At 50.8% G+C, this 19,811-nt stretch overlaps 2 protein-coding genes across 14 annotated transcripts; one reads left to right on the forward strand and one right to left on the reverse strand.

Annotated features, from left to right (window-relative positions):
- The first annotated feature begins 313 nt into the window (after positions 1-313).
- On the forward strand, positions 314-5,185 carry TRAPPC4 (trafficking protein particle complex subunit 4). Of its 3 annotated transcripts, XM_003820027.6 has the most exons (5): positions 314-488; positions 661-835; positions 1,671-1,774; positions 3,287-3,413; positions 4,841-5,185. In XM_003820027.6, the coding sequence occupies exons 1-5, from the start codon at positions 314-316 to the stop codon at positions 4,917-4,919; spliced, it is 660 nt and encodes a 219-aa protein (XP_003820075.3). In that variant the 3' UTR covers positions 4,920-5,185. The 3 variants fall into 3 exon arrangements, with proteins under 3 accessions (XP_003820075.3, XP_054950941.1, XP_024786343.3); XM_024930575.4 differs by lacking the exon at positions 314-488 and having other exon boundaries at positions 806-942; XM_055094966.1 differs by lacking the exons at positions 314-488; positions 1,671-1,774 and having other exon boundaries at positions 700-835.
- A 690-nt stretch (positions 5,186-5,875) lies between these two features.
- Positions 5,876-12,948, reverse strand: SLC37A4 (solute carrier family 37 member 4). 11 transcript variants are annotated; one of them, XM_003820023.6, is made up of 10 exons: positions 12,388-12,522; positions 10,761-11,103; positions 9,719-9,951; positions 9,154-9,397; positions 8,459-8,617; positions 8,125-8,210; positions 7,489-7,602; positions 7,214-7,279; positions 6,713-6,851; positions 5,876-6,598 (listed from the first exon to the last, which is right to left on the reverse strand). In XM_003820023.6, exons 2-10 carry the CDS (start codon positions 10,906-10,908, stop codon positions 6,432-6,434), a joined length of 1,356 nt encoding a protein of 451 aa, XP_003820071.1. In that variant the 5' UTR covers positions 10,909-11,103; positions 12,388-12,522; the 3' UTR covers positions 5,876-6,431. The 11 variants fall into 11 exon arrangements, with proteins under 11 accessions (XP_003820071.1, XP_008971694.1, XP_008971695.1 ...); XM_008973446.5 differs by having other exon boundaries at positions 11,709-12,416; XM_008973447.6 differs by having other exon boundaries at positions 11,771-12,399.
- Positions 12,949-19,811: the final 6,863 nt, after the last annotated feature.

A 19,811-nucleotide genomic window follows, 5' to 3' on the forward strand; every position in this document is an offset into this window, starting at 1 on the left:
CCAAGCCGCACCGCCTAAATACTGCCGGAGTCTGCGCTAGTTGTGACGCAGTACTATAGCGCTGTTTTCCTGCACTGATAAACGAAAAGCAATCCACCAGGTCTCGGCAGCTAACTTTCCGCCACTACTTATGCCCGAGCGTGTCGCTCCCAGTGCGCAGGTGCCGCAGGTGGCTGCACGCAGGGCGCGGGAGGAGGAGGAGAAGGAGGAGGAGGAGGCTGGGGTGGGGCCGGCGGCAAGTGCTGTGATGCGGTTCCGGGGAGGGGCCGTCGGGTAGAGGCTGAATACCAGTTTCCGAGCGGCAGCGGCAGCGATGGCGATTTTTAGTGTGTATGTGGTGAACAAAGCTGGCGGCTTGATTTACCAGTTGGACAGCTACGCGCCACGGGCTGAGGCTGAGAAAACTTTCAGTTATCCGCTGGATCTGCTGCTCAAGCTACACGATGAGCGTGTGTTGGTTGCTTTCGGCCAGCGGGACGGCATCCGAGGTGGGCTAGGCTCGGGCCCGTGGCGGGTGCGGGGGTGGGAGGGCCCCAGTGCTGTAGAAGTGGGCTGGTTGTAGGTGCGGGGTTGGGGGGAAAGGGGTTGTGTCGGGTCCCTTGTCCCCTCGGCGGAATCCCGGGGCTGCAGCTTCGCTGACCGTTAGCTTCACCTCTGCAGTGGGTCATGCAGTGCTGGCCATCAATGGCATGGACGTGAATGGCAGGTACACGGCCGACGGGAAAGAGGTGCTGGAGTATCTGGGTAACCCTGCTAATTACCCGGTGTCCATTCGATTTGGCCGGCCCCGCCTCACTTCTAATGAGAAGCTTATGCTGGCCTCCATGTTCCACTCGTAAGTCCCCCGTCTCCTGAACGGCAGCGCTTGTAATTTGTCTACCTTTTCTTAAATCGTCGTTCTGGTGTTATGAAAAACGCAACTGATCCAGATCTAGATTTTAGGTAATAACGGCAGTGGTGTCATCTTTTTTTGCTGGATGGGGAGGGGCCGCGGAGTTACCCAGGCTGGAGCGCAGTGGCGGGATCTCGGCTCACTGCAGCCTCTGCCTCCCAGGTTCAAGCGATTCTCCTGCCTCAGCCTCCCGAGTAGCTGGGATTACAGGCGCGTGCCACCACGACTAGCTAATTTTTGTATTTTTAGTAGAGAGGGGTTTTGCCATGTTGGCCAGGCTGGTCTCAAACTCCTGACCTCAGGTGATCCACCTGCCTCGGCTTCCCAAAGTGCTGGGATTACAGGAGTGAGCCACCGCGCCCGGCCGAGGTGTCATCTTACTTAAAGTCAACTTCTCTTCTCTGAGCCTTAGTTTCTTCATATTTAAAGAAAGCCAGTTTAACTAAATGACCTTTAAAAATCTTTTTCTGCTCTCAATTGTGGTATCAGATGTGCCGGCCTTTGCTTAAACACAAGCTTAGTAAGCGTGGCACATATTCCTAGAGTATTCATTTTACCCAGAGTTTTAGATGTAAAATGTCTTGTAACAAAGTATGAATGTAAAATATTCACAGAATTCAAATGAACTTAGAAATTTTGACATTACTGCCAGACAGTTCACACTACTTCTCCTGACTGTCCCAGGCTGTAATGTGAACTCCTCAGCAAATAGGGACACTTCAGTGGAAGTTTGAGAAGCACTCCTTCCTTAGAGCAACTTTGCCTCCTTTGCATATAGGCTCTTTGCCATCGGCTCCCAGCTGTCTCCTGAACAGGGAAGCTCAGGCATTGAGATGCTGGAGACAGACACATTCAAATTGCACTGCTACCAGACACTGACAGGTATGCATCTCCACGGAGGCCAGAGGAGTGTGATGGAGAAGGTGGGGAAGAGATACTGATAAGTTTGCATCTCCAGGTGGGCCAGAGGAGTGTGGTGGAGAAGGTGGGAGGAGGGGGTTGACCAAAGACACCTTTGGTAAGCAAGAATAGGGGGTGTGCTTTTCCTGGCACAATTCTTCTTTTTTTTTGAAATGTTTCACTCTTGTTGCCCAGGCTGGAATGCAGTGGCATGATCCGCCCCCTGGGTTCAAGCGATTCTCCTGCCTCAGGCTCCCAAATAGCTGGGATTACAGGCATGTGTCACCACACCCGGCTAATTTTTCTGTTTTTGTTAGAGATGGTGTTTCTCCATATTGGTCATGGTGGTCTCAAACTCCCGACCTCAGGTGATTGCCCGCCTCCCAAAGTGTTGGGATTACAGGCGTGAGCCACCACACCCGGCCCACAGTTCTTTTTTTTTTTTTTTTTTTTTTTTTTTTTGAGATGGAGTTTCACTCTGCCACTCAGGCTGGAGTGCAGTGGCATGATCTTGGCTCACTGCAGCCACCACCTCCTGGGTTCAAGCAATTCTCCTGCCTCAGCCTCCCAAGTAGCTGAGACTACAGATGCCCGCCACCACACCCAGCTAATTTTTTGTGGGGTTTTTTTGTTTTGTCTTGTTTTGAGATGGAGTCTTGCTCTGTCACCCAGGCTAGAGTGCAGTGGCGCGATGTTGGCTCACTGCAGCCTCCACTACCCGGGTTCAAGCAATTCTCCTGCCTCAGCCTCCTGAGTAGCTGGGATTACAGGCATCCGCCACACGCCCAGCTAATTTTTGTATTTTTTAGGAGAGATGGGGTTTCACCATGTTGGCCAGGCTGGTCTCGAACTCCTGACCTCAGGTGATCCACCTGCCTCTGCCTCCCACAGTGCTGGGATTGCAGGCATGAGCCACCGCGCCTGGCCTTCCTGGCACAATTTTATAGACACATCTGTTTGTTTTGTGAATACAAAACCAATATTTAATCTGGAACTGATTTTGTCCATGCCACCCAGCATGTTCAGCAGAGGTTATCTTGTGTTCAGATAAAACTCACCTTAATGCTATTTCCTGTTGCGTATACTTTGGAAGGTGTTAAGTGTTTTTCCAAAATGAAATTTGAAAGCGAAATGGATATGACCTTTGGATTGCCAGTGTCATTGCTTCACCCTCTTAATTTATTGAAAACTGCCTGAGTTTGTCCCCTGCCTGGCAATGTTTCTGCTGAGGGACTCCAAAACTGTTAGTAAGTGGCAGAGCTAGAACTCAAAGCCTGGTCTTAATCAGGTGGGTGACATAATAAAGTTACTTCACTTCTCTGGTCTCATCAGTAGATTCAAAGTCTTGCCTTTCCTGCATTATGTGGTAAAAAGAATAAAATTAAAATAGGCTTATGAAAGTGTTTTGCAAAATTGAAAGTGCTGTACAAACACAGGATGACACTATTTGCTCCAGTGTCTACGCTTTGGTAACCATTCTTGATCTCTCTCCAGGGATCAAGTTTGTGGTTCTAGCAGATCCTAGGCAAGCTGGAATAGATTCTCTTCTCCGAAAGATTTATGAGATTTACTCAGACTTTGCCCTCAAGAATCCATTCTATTCCTTAGAAATGCCTATCAGGTAAGTGGCCCCACTTCCCAGATACTGTTTAAAGCCTCCTTGCCCCTCCCTGTGTGCTCTGTCCAAAGTTAGTTGAAGCATAGTAGAGTATTACTTTTTTTGTTTGTTTGTTTTTGAGACGGAGTTTCGCTCTTGTTGCCCAGGCTGGAGTGCAATGGTGCGATCTTGGCTCGCTGTAACCTCTGCCTCCCGGGTTCAAGCGATTCTCCTGGCTCAGCCTCCTGAGTAGCTGGGATTGCATGCATGTGCCACCACGCCTGGCTAATTTCATGTTTTTAGTAAAGACAAGGTTTCACCATGTTGGTCAGGCTGGTCTCAAACTCCCGGCCTCAGGTGATCCACCCGCCTTGGCCTCCCACAGTGCTGGGATTACAGGCGTGAGCCACTGCGCCTGGCCGAGTATTACTTTTAAGTAAGACAAAAGGACAGGCCGGTGGCTCACGTGTGTCATCTCAGCACTTTGGAAGACGGAGAGGGTAGGATCACTTCAGCCCAGGAGTTTGAGATCAGCCTGGACAACATAGAACCCCATCTTTACAAAAAAAAAAAAAAAAAAATTAGCCTGGTGTGGTGGCGGACACCTGTAGTGCCAGCTATTAAGGAAGCTGAGGCGGGAGGATTGCTTAAACCTGGAAGGTCAAGGCAGCAGTGAACCATGCTCGTGCCACTGCATTCCAGCCTGGGCAACAGAACAAGACCGTGTCTCTAAATAAATAAGACAACAGTAGCTGGGTGCAGTGGCTCACGCCTGTAATCCCAGCACTTTGGGAGGCTGAGGCGGGCGGATCACTTGAGGTCAGGAGTTTAAGACCAGCCTGGTCAACATGGTGAAACCCCATCTCTGCTAAAAATACTGAAAACACAAAAATTAGCTGGGTGTGGTCGTGTGCACCTGCAATCCCAGCTACTCAGGAGGCTGAGGCAAGAGAATCGCTTCAATCTGGGAGGCAGAGGTTGCAGTGAGCTGAGATTGTGCCACTGATTCCAGCCTGGGTGACTATTTAGAGAAAACAGACTTTCCTTGGTGTTTATGTCATTTTTGTTTGTTTGTTTGTGGGTTTTTTTGTTGTTGTTTTGGTTTTTTTTTGAGACTGAGTTTCACTCTTAACCACCCAGGCTGGAATGCAATGGTGCCATCACGGCTCACCACAACCTCTGCCTTCCGGGTTCAGGCGATTCTTTTGTCTCAGCCTCCGGAGTAGCTGGGATTACAGGCACCTGCCACCATGCCCGGCTAATTTTTGTATTTTTAGTAGAGACAGGGTTTCACCGTATTGACCAGGCTAGTCTCAAAGTCCTGACCTCAGCTGATCCGCCCACCTCGGCCTTCCATGATATATGTTGTTCTTCAAGCAGTTTCCCCTGGCTTAAGTGGGGAGAAAGCCTCAGGCCTCACACTTTTTTTCCTCACCCTGGGCCTGGCTTAGGTGTGAGCTCTTTGACCAGAACCTGAAGCTAGCTCTGGAGGTGGCAGAGAAGGCTGGAACTTTTGGACCTGGGTCATAGGCTGAACCTGTTATGGACCCCCAAATTCTGAGAGTTCCTGCAACAAGAATACTGCTGTTGACACTCCAGTGGAAATCCCAGCAGCCTTGTTAGTGCACTTGAAAGTGGGAGAATGCTGACCCTGATGACTTGTACTGATTCCTGAGCCTTAACACTGTGCTCTTTCCTTCTGTATATACCATGGTCTTACTTTCCAACTCTGTACAGATTTATTTATGGAGGAGCTAGGTCCATAAATGTTGTAATAAATATTCCTTTGATCTTGGTGTTTGCAATCTGTCTTAATCGATGGTTTTGGGGGAAAGATACAGGAAGTGAGTCAAAAATGGTTAGGGAATTCTGGGAAGATGATTATGTGCTAGTAAAAAACATAACAAATATGTGTTCATTAAATAAATGAACATAAGATTTTGAAGCATGAGCATTGGATCTAGTCCCAGAATTGCTGCTGATTTCCTGGGGTCCTGGGGTGGTGGCAGCAGTGGTGGTGGTGGCTGTTATGATGATGATGATGATGGAACATAATTCAAGCACTTACAGCCAGGCATTCCTGCTTTATCTCACTTGATCTTCACCCTAACTCCAGGGGGTACATTCTGTTACAGATAAGAGATTTAGCAGACTTTCTGCCTCAAAGTTTCCAAGCTAGTTACTGACAGTCTGGGTTTGAACCAGGCTTTCTGGCTACACACTCAGTAAACCACTGTTACACTTCTTCCCTCCATCAAGTTATTTAATCTGTCCACAACCCAATAGCTTTATCTCTAAAATAATCATTGAACTATTCACTGTTCAGGTGAAGGCAGAGGAGGCGTGAGTTTAAAGGAGTCCATCTACACTTCAGCTTCCCCATTCCAGGGAAATGAAGTCTTTCCATTTTGGGGTGGAAAGAGCAGGTATTGACAATATTTCCCAAGGAAGCTGTCTCACTTTGAAAAAATGAATCACTGACAGTGTTCAGTATCAAATCTAGTTTTAATCTTCTATAACAAGTCACCTTTTCTTCCCACCTATATCCAACTGCGCCTAGTGGTACAGTGAGAATGATGGCCTCCTCTCTTTCCCTGCAGTCTGAGGTATTGGCAACAGCAGTCGCCCGCTGCTGAGAGGACTTAGGGCCCAGCAGAAGTCAAGGGTCCTTAGTGCCCTGCAGCTGCAGGGATAGCCTCACTTCAGGTGGGGATGGGGTAGGATGCGGGCAGGACAGGGCCTAGGAAAAGAAGAAGGGTACAGGAGCCTTCCTGACTGCAGAAGTTTCCTGTTTGTCTGAAGGCAGGAAATAGGAGCTAACGGAGTCTAAGGCCAAAGGTTATCTTTTAAATAGAGCATAGGATCAGGGAGCTGGGACCTCACTAGCCACTGATAACTTCCAGCGCCACCCGGGTGAGAGAAAAGGCGCAGAAATGGAAAGTGAAAGGTTCAGGGCTAGCCAGGCAGGCCCCTCCTTTTCTCCCCGCAGAGCGTGCAGGGGGAAGGCCACCGTGGGATGGTGCTCCGGAACCTGGACTCTCTTCACTCAGCCTTCTTGGACACTCGGCCCATCTTGGTGCGGATGTTTCGTAGGAGGAAGAAGGCAGCTGTGCTGGCCGCACAAATCACTTCAGCCACCCAGAAGGCTGTGCTCCAACTGTAGTGCTTGGCAATGGTGCTGAAGGGCAGCCCAGCCAGAAAGCCGCCCACTGTCAGGGGGAAAGGGAAGAACCTAAGCCAGTGGTGCTAGCTCCAGCTTCTCACTGGTCTATATGCAAAGCACGGGTGGGGGTGAGGGAGAGACTCTAGAAGTTAACACTTACCATTGGCCATGAGTCCCACAATGGCGTGGGAGGTGCCACACAAGTTGGGAGGGGCACTCTCGTTGGCTATGACTCCAAACAGGGCAATGGGGCCATACGAGGAGAAACCAAATACAGCTCCCAATACCAGGATCCAGAGCTGCCAAGGGCAGAGTGGAGTGGCATTCAGAGTCGGAAAGCCGACCTGCCTACCCACCCCTGCCAAAGCAAGAAGAAGGCTTGGTCCCCAGGAACAAACAGTAGTCATAAAAGGACAGTAAGTAAGTGATTCTTTTCCTTCCACTCCCCAACACAACTGACAATACAGAGCTAGAGTAGGAGATGCCACATTGAGCAAACCCAGGGACCTAGGTGGGCAAGGAAAGGAGGTACAGAAGTCATCCCTCTGAGCTAGAGGCTGTCCTCAGGATTTACACAAACTGGATTGGCTAGGGGTAAGGCAGAAGGGTAGGACAAAGGTGAGACAGACCAGGAGAAAAACCAGAGATATCTTTAAGGCACCTCATGCTCTGTAAAGCCTGTGAGCTCCGCGAGAGGGTGAAGAGCCAGAGTCCAGAAAGCAACATCCTAGAGGAGCACAGGGAAGAAAAGAAAACCAGGCCCAGAGTGGAGGAGGAGAACCCAGACACAGAGGAGCGGTCCAATCAGAACTGAAAAGGGTATCTGAGAGGCGAAGAAAAGATTGGCCCAGGCTGAAGCCAAGAGAGGGAGACAGAGTCAGTGGCCCTTGCCTTCTCTCCTTGTGCCCTGCCGTGAGCCAGGCCTTTCTTAATTACCTTGGGGGAGTCACTGGTCACTGTTACCCGGAAGAGGTACATGGACACTGTCATGCCAGCCATCATGAACAGCAACAGGCCATGACGAGGGTTCCCGTAGTTGGACAGTCCCGCCTATGGATACAGTCCCGGCAATGTCACGTCCTCAGAACAGGGCAGAGAACACCCACCCCTGGACTCTGACACAGCAGGGCCTCTGCTGACAGGTCTTTGGCAATCCCACCATAGTTCTTGCCCCTGGGCAGCTCTGGGAGGCCCTGGGACCTGCTCATTACATTCTGAGGCCAAACTCTGCAACATCCCCTCCTCCCCCGTCAGGCAGGACTAGGACACGTGCTGGGGAGGGCACCTAGTCTGTTCCCAGCCCATTTTCCTGGGGCTGTGGAGAAACCTACAGCTAAGCTAAGAAATATTCTGGCTGTCCTTCACATCAGTTAAAACTCTACCCAAGAGCCTTACCTCCACAACCGTAGGAAAGCTAAGACCAGCCCGGAATCATTCCCTCTTCACCCGGTCTAAACCAGCAGATGCCAACCTGCCTGTGCCCTGGGACTCCCATCTCTCCAGTGCCTGTCCCAGCCACGCTGTGAAGACTGAAAGGGACCCTTCTCCTTCCTGTCCCTTCTGCCCGCTCACCTTTGCCATGGCCCGGTCTGACAGGTAGCCAGCTGCGATGCTGCCTACAAGGCCCCCAACTTCCAGGGCACTCATGTAGGAGCTACCTGCAGTGGGGAGTTGTGGTGGGAAGAGGGAAGGGAAGGGTGGGAGGGTGTTACACATTGGGGTTGTCCCACAATGGCTTAAACCTGGAGAGGTACAGGGTTCCCATAGGTGACTGGCCATAGCTGCCTGAGTAGTGCCCGGCCTCAGGGAACGAATAAAGAGGATAAATGGAAGCAAGGCCTGAATTTGCATCCCCTGCATTGGTTCCTGCTCCTTATGCCCGCCCTTGTCCCCATGCTCATCTTACCTACAAGGGCTGACTGTCCTTTCTCCTGGATAAGGAAGAACTGGCCCCAGTCAGTACAGCAGGTCTTTACTCCAAACACCACAAGGTAACCAGTGGAGAGCACCCACAGGTAAGGGGACAGCAGCAGCTCCTGTAGGGTGCTCTCCTCCTTCAAGGAGCCTGGAGGTGGGAAAAGGCTGGGCGTCAGGCTCTGCCCTGACTGCTCTCCCCAACCTGAGCCCCCAACATTCATTAACCAGCCACAGGGGCAGAGTCCATCTGCACAGCCAGGATCAGCATGAAGGGTATTCCCTCACCCCGCTGCTCTCCTCTCCCCCTCTCCGCTGCAAGGTCAATGAATGAAAGAGAAACAGGACCAGGGAGGACCAAGCCACTTAAGGACCAAGCTCAATGAATGAAAGACAAACAGGACCAAGCCACTAAAGCTCATGATTCTATCTATCCAGGACAGGGAAGTCTGTGCTGTTGTGAGGAAGGGCCAGAAAATAATGAGTCACAGCACTTGTTGGCTCTGCCACTCGTCCAGTACTTAACTGCCTCTTGGGCTGGATTTGTGTTTACTACCCATGCAGCCTACATTACCACCTCTTCCCCCACATCCACTGACTAGCACAGGACCAGGCAAACGCCTAGTCTTCAACAAACATCTGCCTGCTAAATGAGTGCCCCAGTGGTCGGTTTGGGTGGGGGCTCACCCTTCTTGCCCTTAGAGGGCATGGGGTCCAGGTTGCGGAGTCCAACATCAGCAGGTTCATTGTGGATGAGCAGGAGACAGAGGAAGGAGACAACCACACACAGTGCCCCAGACAGGGCCAGCGTGCTGCGCCAGCTGTAGCTCTGGGCAAGGATGGTTGCCAGGATAGGGCCTAGCCCTCCAGCCAGGTTCATGCTGGTTGACAGGATGGCCCACCAAGTGCCAAACTGAGATGGCTCAAACCACTGTGGGGCAGAGGGCGACACGTAGGTGTCCAGCCTACTGCCCATGTTGAGGGTGGGGTCAGATGGGGCAGCCCCAGAAGCTCACATTACAGGGAAGAGGGAGAGGGCGCTTCTGTTTGGCAGGGCAGTTTCCTCCTCTGCCACCTGATCCCACCACTCTCAGCCTCCTAAAATATCTTGACAAGCAATAGGAGCTGGCCAGGAACTGCTCAGGAACCTGCTCTGGGTTGGGTGTGGAGGTGGTGGGTAAGAAAGGGCGCTCCCACATGCTCTTTAGGCATCCTCTATGACAATCCAAACAGGCTCTTTGGAAGCACTCACCTTCCGCAGGACCTTCCCACATGGGGGCCAGCCCAGCCCCTGGGCCAGGCCATTAAGGAACCAGAGGGCAGCAAAGACAGGTACTGTGGAGCTCCAGGAAAAGAATATGTTGACCAGGCCAACCAGGAGCAGCCCAGAAGAGAAGAGCCAGCGAGCACTCATCTGGTCAGACAGCACCCCACTGACAAACTTGCTGATAGCATAAGCTGCCGACTGGCTGCTGGTGATGAACCCTGCAGGGGAGGGGAGCAGGGAACATTACACTTAGGGGTTAGGGACCAGGGGAGAAACACAGGAGCAATGAAAGAAGGCATGGGGTCAGGTGTGTAGGGGTGCCCAGTGGGGTGAGACAGGTTACTTCCCAGAAGAACAGGAGGAGCCTGTGCTGCAATCTGACACTCATGGGGCCCTACTACTTCGGCCACTTCTCCTGCCTCACCATCAGCACTAGCCCCAGACTGACCCATGATTCTCAGCTACAGTTGTCAGGGAACAAAAAGGGAGCAGGACATGGCAGTTCCCCCTCCCTGGGATTTGCATATGGGATTTCCCACCTCACCCTGGATGCCAGTCCCGGGCCTCTAGCAGTTCTGTTGCTCCACCACCCAACATGGGGCAAAGGGCTCAGGATTGGAGTCAGGGACCTTGTCCCTCCTGAAGGGTAGCATGCCAGGCCACATGAAGTCGTTGTGCCAACTTTTTAGTTCCCAGTGCTCACAGTGTCCGTAGCCAGCACTCACCCTGAAGCCTCCACATGCACCCACACAGGTGTGAAAACCATGCTCAGAAGCCCCTCAAACACTCTCGGAATAAACAGTGCCTCCAGGGGCATGCACACACACATCAAATAAGCAGCCCTCCTTAGCCCCGCATGCACCCATGTCCATGGATCTCAGAGCTTCTTTATCTGGCATATGCAGACTGGCCCCTGGCCTCTACTGTGCAGACAGTCCACCCACACGACATGCCTGTACACAAACACCCAGTGTGTCCGGCTGGTTCTGTGTCCCCAGGTCCACCACCCTGCTGTTTCAGGGCTCACCCAAATCATCCTTGTCCAAAGGGATCTCTTCCACCAATGATGGCATGACAAAGGAGAAGGTCTTGCGATTGAAGTAATACAGGCTGTAGCCCCCAAACATGGCTGAGAAGATCACAGTGCGATAATAGCCATAGCCCTGGGCTGCCATGGTAGAAAAGAGCAGGCCCTACCAGCCAAGACGCACAGCCTCTGACCACAGTTCCTGCTTGCCGCTCTCACAGTTCCCAGATCTGCTGAGTTGGGTTTTTTCTGCTCCCTCCTCCACCCAGCCTCCCAGGCTCCCTTTATAGCCGCCTTCTGGACAATCATTAAGCCTGGGGAGGCTCCTAGGGGACCCAGTGTCCTGAGGGAGACAAGAAAACAAGAGATTACTGAGCGCCAAACTGTAGGGGGTGGAGGAGGTCCCAGAAGGAGGCATGCCTGTGAGCCAGGCCAGCACCCTGTGTCCCCAGGATTTCTGCCTTTACCTCCTCTATCATGTCTGCTTGCCTGTGAAACCAGCTTTGATTAAAGGTTCAACCTAATTACTTTTGTCTGCATGAGCCCAGGGGAGGCAGGGGTGGGATGAGCAGAGATGCCCACTCTAGCCCTGCTCCCTCAGTCACAGAACCTTCTCATTCATTCACGTAAGGTTTACTAACTTACTAGTTGACAGGCACTGCACTTGGCACTATTAGTTTCTACACCCACTCACCACCACCGCACCAAAACACAAAGTCAGACACATACCCCGGCTACCCCACGTCTAAGCCTTCTAGAGAGGGCCTCAATCCGTGGAACTCTCAATACTTAGCACATAATAGATTTAATTGTTTCCTACAGTTGCCCCTTGTAATTCTATGCAAGGGGGACCTCCCCAGTTCAGGTCCCACGGTGTCACACGGAAAGCCCCGCTAAGGGCTGAGGTCCTGATGGGGCCCCACAGAGCTACCTCTGGGTCCCCATTACCCTGCGACGTCAGTCTGGGCTTCCTTCGGGCTAGCTGGGGGCTGCAGGGTCTGGTTTCCAACCTGTGGGACGTTGGCAGGGGCCGCAAGCAGAGGGACTGGGCAGCTCGTGGGCGGGAAGGTGCCCCGGCGGGCTTCGGGCTGCAGGGCACAACCGTCCCGCCCAGGGCCCCGGCAACATGCCCCGGCTTTTCCGCTCAATTGGGAAAGCAACTGGAGCAGAAGGCGTAGGCGCACGCGGAGCGGGCGACCGCACGTATTCTCCCGGAGGCCCCGCGCTTCTGGCACCCAGAGGCTCAGCCTGGTAGGGGAGGGCCAGGCGGCGGGCGGGAGAGGAGGAGAGGCGGCGGGCGGCGAAGAGGCGGCGGGCTCGTGGCACCTGCCCAGCTCCGTGGGTCCTCACGCTACCCAGGACACGCTACTGTGCGGCTGGGAACCACGGGGGCCGGGGGTGCAGGAGCTGGAGAGGTGCGGAGACCACAGGACTGGCGCGATAGAAAGGGGTCTCGTGCTGGTGGTCAGGGACAGCGCCTCGGTGGCCGCAAGACCCATGAATTGTCTCTGGAACTGCAGGAACAGCTCCGGGTCGTATCGGAAGTTGGGGTTCGCCAACAATGGCTCCCCAAGACCTGAGATCCCCGCCCTCAGGTGACTCCCCTCCCCCGCATACCGCCTCCTACCTGAACAGAGGCGGGAGCCCGAATAGGACGGGGCGGGGCTAGCGAAGGCTGCGCATGCGCGGCCGGCGGGGGCGTGGTCTTCGCCTGCTGCTTCGCTTGCCGGCCAGTGGAGTTCCCCGCCCCACATGCCGCGGACGTCGACTTACTCCCTCCCGCTGGTCACGCTGCTCCTTGGACGAACGAGCATAGCGCCCCTTAGGGGCTGGGCACGGCATGTCCAATTCTTAAGTGGTTGCATTCAACAAACCAGTTTTTAGTGAGTGCCCTCCTCTACAAAACACACCGAACACTAAGGTGATAATCATTGTTCCCAAGTTGCTCACAGTCTGGGAAAAGTGTTGTAGGAAAACACAGTATTTTCTTTTTTTCTTTTTTTTTTTTTTTTGAGACAGTCTCGCTCTGTCGCCCAGGCTGGAGTGCAGTGGCGCGATTTCGGCTCACTGCAAGCTCCTCCTCCCGGGTTCACACCATTCTCCTGCCTCAGCCTCCCGAGTAGCTGGGACTACGGGCGCCCACCACCACGCCCGGGTAATTTTTTGTATTTTTAGTAGAGACGGGGTTTCACCGTGTTTGCCAGGATGGTCTCGATCTCCTGACCTCGTGATCCGCTCACCTCGGCCTCCCAAAGTGCTGGGATTACAGGCGTGAGCCACGGCGCCCAGCCCACAATTTGGAATTTTAACTTGTGGTTAGATTGTTGGGGACAGAGACGGGGCCCGGAGTAAATATCAAATTCTAGTCCTAGACCCACAGCATTCTAACTGTATGACCTTGGTTAAACTCTATGAGCTCCCGTTTCCTACCAGCCTGGTAGATCATTGTGAAGACTCAATAGATGATTTAGATAAGAGCTCAGAAATTCTATAAGAGTTCTCAACAACAATGGTTTTCACTGATCCCAGGTAAGAGTTGTGAGGAGTAACAGTAGTGATGCTATTTTACAACAATGATGACTGTGTTCTCAGAAACAGAGCAAATGTTAACCCTGCCCATAGCTTCAACAGAAGGTAACATAGCCTATGAAAGTCCCCAACAGTCCCAATCAGCCAGCACTTCCCGACCTCTCCCCAATAGAAACGATATTATAAAAGCCTCAGCTTGTAAGTGATCAGGGTCTCAGCCAGACTCCTGACTGGAACTCCTTGCAGGCTTATTCCTGTGAATAAACCTGTTTGGCCGTTGAGTTGCCTCCTGTCTCTCGCTCTCTTCCCTTATATCTTCCTAACAAGAGTGGCTGAAGGAATTGTAAGTGTTCCAAAATTGAGAGCAAAGATCTTTTACTCTAGAGAAGGTGGTCAGGGAAGGGAGGAGGAGGAGATGAGATAAAATAGGATGACAGGCCGGACGCAATGGCTCATGCTTGTAATCCCAGCACTTTGGGAGGCCAAGGCGGGCAGATCACTTGAGGTCAGGAGTTCGAGACCAGCCTGGCCAACATGGTGAAACCCTGTCTCTACTAAAAATACCAAAATTAGCCAGGCTTGGTGGCACACGCCTATAATCCCAGTTATTTGGGAGGCTGAGGCAGGAGAACTTCTTGGACCTGGGAAGCAGAGGTTGCAGTGAGCCGAGATCGTGCCACTGCACTCCAGCCTGGGTGACAGAGCGAGAGCCTGTCTCAAAAAAAAAAAAAAAAATAGGATGACGATGTCACTGAACTTCGTTAATTCAAAACTGGGGAGGAGCCTAGTTTGTACCAGGCACTGTGCTTTCAGCCAGGTAGATCCGAGGACCAGGAAACAGTTCCTCCGAAACCAAACCAGAGCAGATTCTTACTTTACCTAATAGAGCAGTAGGAAGCCATCAGGTTTTTCTCCGCTTTTATTTTTAAGATTTAACATACACATAATAAAATACAAAAAGTGCAGGAATCTTACATGTACAACTCAATGATTTTTTACACATGTTAATACCCCTGTAACCACCACCTAAATTAACAGCCCTATCGTTTTGTTTTGGAAGTGGAGTGATCTCAGCTCACTGCAACCTCCTTCTCTGGGGTTCAAGCGATTCTCCTGCCTCAGCCTCCCGAGTAGCTGGGATTACAGGCATGCCCCACCATGCCCGGCTAATTTTGTAATTTTAGTAGGGATAGGGTTTCTCCATGTTGGTCAGGCTGGTCGCAAACTCCTGACTTCAGGTGATCTGCCCCCCTTGGCCTCCCAAAGTGCTGGGATTACAGGCATGAACAACTGCACCCAGCCAACCCGGTTAATTTTTCTATTTTTCGTAGAGACAAGAGTTTCACCATATTGGCCAGGCTGGCCTCGAAATCCTGAGCTCAAGGGATCCACCTGCCTTGGTCTTCCAATATCCTGGAATTACAGGCATGAGCCACTGTGCCTGGTCGATGGTGTTTGTTTGTTTGTTTGTTTGTTTGTTTGTTTTTGAGACAGAGTCTTGCTCTGTCGGCCAGGCTGAAGTGCAGTGGCAGGATCTCGGCTCACTGCAACCTCTGCCTCCCGGGCTCAAGCCATTCTCCTGCCTGAGCCTCCTGAGTAGCTGGGATTACAAGCATGTGCCACCACGCCCAGCTAATTTTTGTATTTTTAGTAGAGACAGGGTTTCACCCTATTGGCCAGGCTGGTCTTGAACTCCTGACCTCAGGTAATCCGCCCACCTCGGCCTCCCAAAGTGCTAGGATTACAGGCGTGAGCCACTGCGCCCGGTCTGTTTTTTTTTGTTTGTTTATTTGTTTGTTTGTTTGTTTCTTTTTGAGACAGGCTTGCTCTGTTGCCCAGGCTGGAGTGCAATGGTATCTTAGCTCACTCTAACCTCAAATTCCTGAGCATTGAGCGATCCTCCCAAGTAGCTAAGACTGCAGGACCAGGCCACCTGGGTTCAAGCCATTCTTCTGCCTCAGCTTCCTGAGTAGTTGGTATTATAGGTGCCCGCAAACACGCCTGGCTAATTTTTGTATTTTTAGTACAGACAGGGTTTCTTTCTTTCTTTTTTTCTTTTTCTTTCTTTTTTTTTTTTTTTTTTTGAGACAGAGTCTCGCTCTCTCGCCCAGGCTGGAGTGCAGTGGCACCATCTCAGCTCACTGCAAGCTCCGCCTCCCAGGTTCATGCCATTCTCCTGCCTCAGCCTCCCGAGTAGCTGGGACTACAGACACCCGCCACCACGGTCAGCTAATTTTTTGTGACTAATTTTAGTAGAGACGGGGTTTCACTGTGTTAGCCAGGATGGTCTCGATCCTGACCTCGTGATCCACCCACCTCGGCCTCCCAAAGTGCTAGATTACAAGCGTGAGCCACCGCACCCGGCGTACAGAGGGGGTTTCGCCATGTTGGCCAGGCTAGTCTCAAACTCCTGAATTTAGGTGATCCACCTGCCTCAGGCTCCCAAAGTGCGGCGATTACAAGCATGATCCATCGCACCCAGTCAGTGGGAATTAAATGGAAAAACATTTTAAAGCACTTTATGATCAGGATAGTAGGGACTCAAATGCTAGTTTGCTCACTGTATTTCCAAAGAATGTTAAGAAATGAGAAGATAGGCCGGGCATGGTGGCTTACTCCCGTAATCCCAGCACTTTGGGAGGCTGAGGCGCGCGGATCATGAGGTCAGGAGTTCGAGACCAGCCTGACCAACATGGTGAAACCCTGTCTCTACTAAAAATACAAAAATTAGCCGGGTGTGGTGGTGTGCACCTGTAATCCCAGCTAATCAGGAGGCTGAGGCAGGAGAATCACTTGAACCTGGGAGGCAGAAGTTGCAGTGAGCTGAGATGGCGCCATTGCACTCCAGCCTAGGTGACAGAGTGAGACTCCGTCTCAAAAAAAAGAAAGAAAGAAAAGAAAAAGAAATGAGAAGATGACATCCCAATACAGTACAAAGACTTTACTAAGGGATAATAAAAGGTAATTTGAACAAACGTAAATCATACTACATGCCTGAAAAACAAGCTATGACTTTGATACTGTCCAAATGTCAATCCATTCAAAATTCATTTGGCATTTTAAAACCATCCCAATCTATATCCCAACAGAATTTGTTGGAAACTGGACAAAGTTTTTTTTTTCAGAAGCCATAGAAATGAATGGACAACATTATTTTAAATATCATCCGAGGTTGGGCCCAGTGGCTCATGCTTACAATCCCAACACTTTGGAAGGATGGCTTGAGGTCAGGAGTTTGAGACCAGCCTGGGCAACGTAGTGAGACCCCATTGCTACAAAAAATTTAGAAATTAGCCAGGTGTGGTGGCATGTGCCTCTAGTCCTATCTACTTAGGGGCTTAGACAGGAAGAGACCTTGAGCCTAGGAGTTCAAGGCCTCAGTGAGCTATGATTGTAGCACTGCACTCCAGCCTAGGCTACAAGAAAGACCTTGTTTCAAAAAATTTTTTTATCTCATGTATGATTTTAACTATGATAAAAGGGACATCCTGCACAGGTGCAGTGGCTTATGCTGTAATTCAACCACTTTGGAAGGCTGAGGTGAGAGGGTTGATTGAGTCCAGGAGTTCAAGACCAGCCTGGGCAACATAGGAAGAACCCCCCCCCCCCATCTCTACAAAAATATAAAAAATTAGCCAGGGTCGGGTGCAGTGGCTCATGCCTGTAATGCCAGCACTTTGGAAGGCTAAGGCAGGCGGATCACCTGAGGTCAGGAGTTCGAGACCAGCCTGGCCAACATGATGAAACCCAGTCTCTACTAAAAATACCAAAATTAGCTGGGTGTGGTGGCATGTGCCTTTAATCCCAGATACTCCTGAGGCTGAGGCAGGAGAATCGAATGAACCCGGGAGGCGGAGGTTGCAGTGAGCCAAGATCGCGCCACTGCACTCCAGCCTGGGCCACAGAGTGAGACTCCATCTCAAAATAATAAATAAATAAATAAAATTAAAAATTAGCCAGGTGTGGTGGCATGTACCTGTGGTCCCAGCTAATTGGGAGACTGAGGTGGGAGGATTGCTTGAGGCAGGAAGGTCAAGGCTGCAGTAAGCTATGATCGCACTACTGTACTCTAGCCTAGGTGAAAGCAAGACCGTGTTTCAAAAGAAAAATTTTTTTTAATTAAAAAAAATGACACTCCTGGACCGGTGCAGTGGCTCACGCTTATAATCCCAGCACTTTGGGAGGCCGAGGTGGGTGGATCACGAGGTCAGGAGTTCCAGACCAGCCTGGCCAACATGGTGAAACCCCGTCTACTAAAAATACAAAAATTAGCCAGGCGTGGAGGCGTGCACCTGTAATCACAGCTATTCAGGAGGCTGAGGGAGGAGAATCGCTTGAACCTGAAAGGCAGAGGTTGCAGTGAGCCAAGATGGTACCATTGCACTCCAGCCTGGGCAACAGGGTGAGACTCAGTCTCAAAAAAAAAACACAAAAATTAGGCGGGCATGGTGGCACACACCTGTAATTCCAGCTACTAGGGAGGCTGAGGCAGGAGAATCACTTGAACCAGGGAGGCGGGGGTTGCAGTGAGCTGAGATCATGCCACTGCACTTGAGCCTGGGTGACAGAGCAAGACTCCGTCTCAAAATTTAAAATAAATAAATAATTTTTTTTAAATTAACCAGGTGTGGTGGCTCATGCTGATAGTCCCAGCTACTCAGGAGGCTGAGGTGGGAGGATTGCTTAAGTCTGGGTGGTCAAGGTTGCACTGAGCAGTGATTGTGCTACTGCACTCCTGCCTGGGCAACCGAGTGAGACCTTGTCTCCAAAAAAGTAAAAAAAAAAAAAAAAAAAAAGGAAGCCATCCCAAATCAATAGAGTGGAGTGGATTAACTAATAAATAATGCCTGGCACAGTGGCTCATGCCTGTAATTGAAACACTTTGGAAGGCCAAGGCAGGAGAATTGCTTGAGCCGAAAAGGTTGAGGCTGCAATGAGCTGTGATCACGCCACTGCACTCCCTCCTGGGTGACAGAGTGAGACCCTGCCTCAAAATAAATAAATATTAAATAGATAAATGAATAAATTGTTCTGGGTATTTAGAAAAAATCAACTTAGATCTCTATTGCACACTCCACACAAAATAAATCCCAGATAGATTTAAAAATGCCATTTAAGACCTGGCACAGTGGTTCACGCCTGTAATTCCAGCACTTTGGGAGGCTGAGGAGGGCAGATCACCTGAGGTCAGGAGTTCAAGACCAGCCTGACCAACATGGTGAAACTCTGTCTCTACTAAAATTACAAAAATTAGTTGAGCGTGATGGCACATGCCTGTAGTCCTAGCTACTTAGGAGGCTGAGGCAGGGGAATCACTCAAACTCAGGAGGTGGAAGTTGCAGTGAGCTGAGATTGCACCACTGCACTCCAGCCTGGGCGACAGAGAGAGACTCCGTCTCAAAAAAATAAATAAATAAATAAAGAGGCTGGGCGTAGTGGCTCACGCCTGTAATCCCAGCACTTTGGGAGGCCGAGGCAGGCAGATCACCTGACGTCAGGAGTTTGAGACCAGCCCAGCCAACACAGTGAAACCTCATTTCTAATAAAAATACAAAAATTAGCCGGGTGTGGTGGCAGGTGCCTGTAATCCCAGCTACTTGGGGGCTGAGGCAGGAGGATCGCTTGGACCCGGGAGGCGGAGGTTGCAGTAAGCCGAGATTGCAGCATTGCACTCCAGCCTGGGGGACAAGAGCGAGACTTCATCTCAAAAAAAAAAAAAAAAAAAAAAGAAAAGAAAAGAAAAAAGAAAATGTCATTTAAGAAAATAAAACTGCTGGGCGTGGTGACTCACGCCTGTATTCCCAGCACTTTGGGAGGCTGAGGCAGGTGGATCACGAGGTCAGGAGATCGAGAACATCCTGGCTAACACGGTGAAACCCCGTCTCTACTAAAAATACAAAAAAAAAAAAAAAAAAAAATTAGCCAGGCTTGGTGGCAGGCACCTGTAATCCCAGCTACTCGGGAGGCTGAGGCAGAAGAATGGCATGAACCTGGGAGGCGGAGCTTGCAGTGAGCCAAGATCGCGCCACTGCACTAAAGCCTGGACGACAGAGTGAGACTCCGTCTCAAAAAAAAAAAAAAGAAAGAAAAGAAAGAAAATTAGGCCGGGTGCGGAGGCTCACGCCTGTAATCCTAGCACTTTGGAAGGCCGAAGTGGGTGGATCATGAGGTCAGGAGATCGAGACCTTCCTGGCTAACACAGTGAAACCCCGTCTCTACTAAAAATACAAAATTAGCCAGGTGTGCTGGTGCATGCCTGTAATCCCAGCTACTCGGGAGGCTGAGGTAGGAGAATTGCTTGAACCTGGGAGGCGGAGGTTGCGGTGAGCCAAGATCACACCATTGCACTCCAGTCTGGGCAACAAGAGCGAAACTCCGTCTCAAAAAAAAAAAAAAAGAAAATTAGAGATGGTATCAACATGGGAGAGGTAACTTGATAAATTAACACTGAGGAATTTACTTGGTAAAGGGGGATAATATAAATTTTGAAAGCTTAAGGAATTGACAGAAAAATAAACATAA

Source organism: Pan paniscus, chromosome 9, assembly GCF_029289425.2.
Source record: "Pan paniscus chromosome 9, NHGRI_mPanPan1-v2.0_pri, whole genome shotgun sequence".
In the NCBI taxonomy this organism is placed as follows: Eukaryota; Metazoa; Chordata; class Mammalia; order Primates; family Hominidae; genus Pan; species Pan paniscus.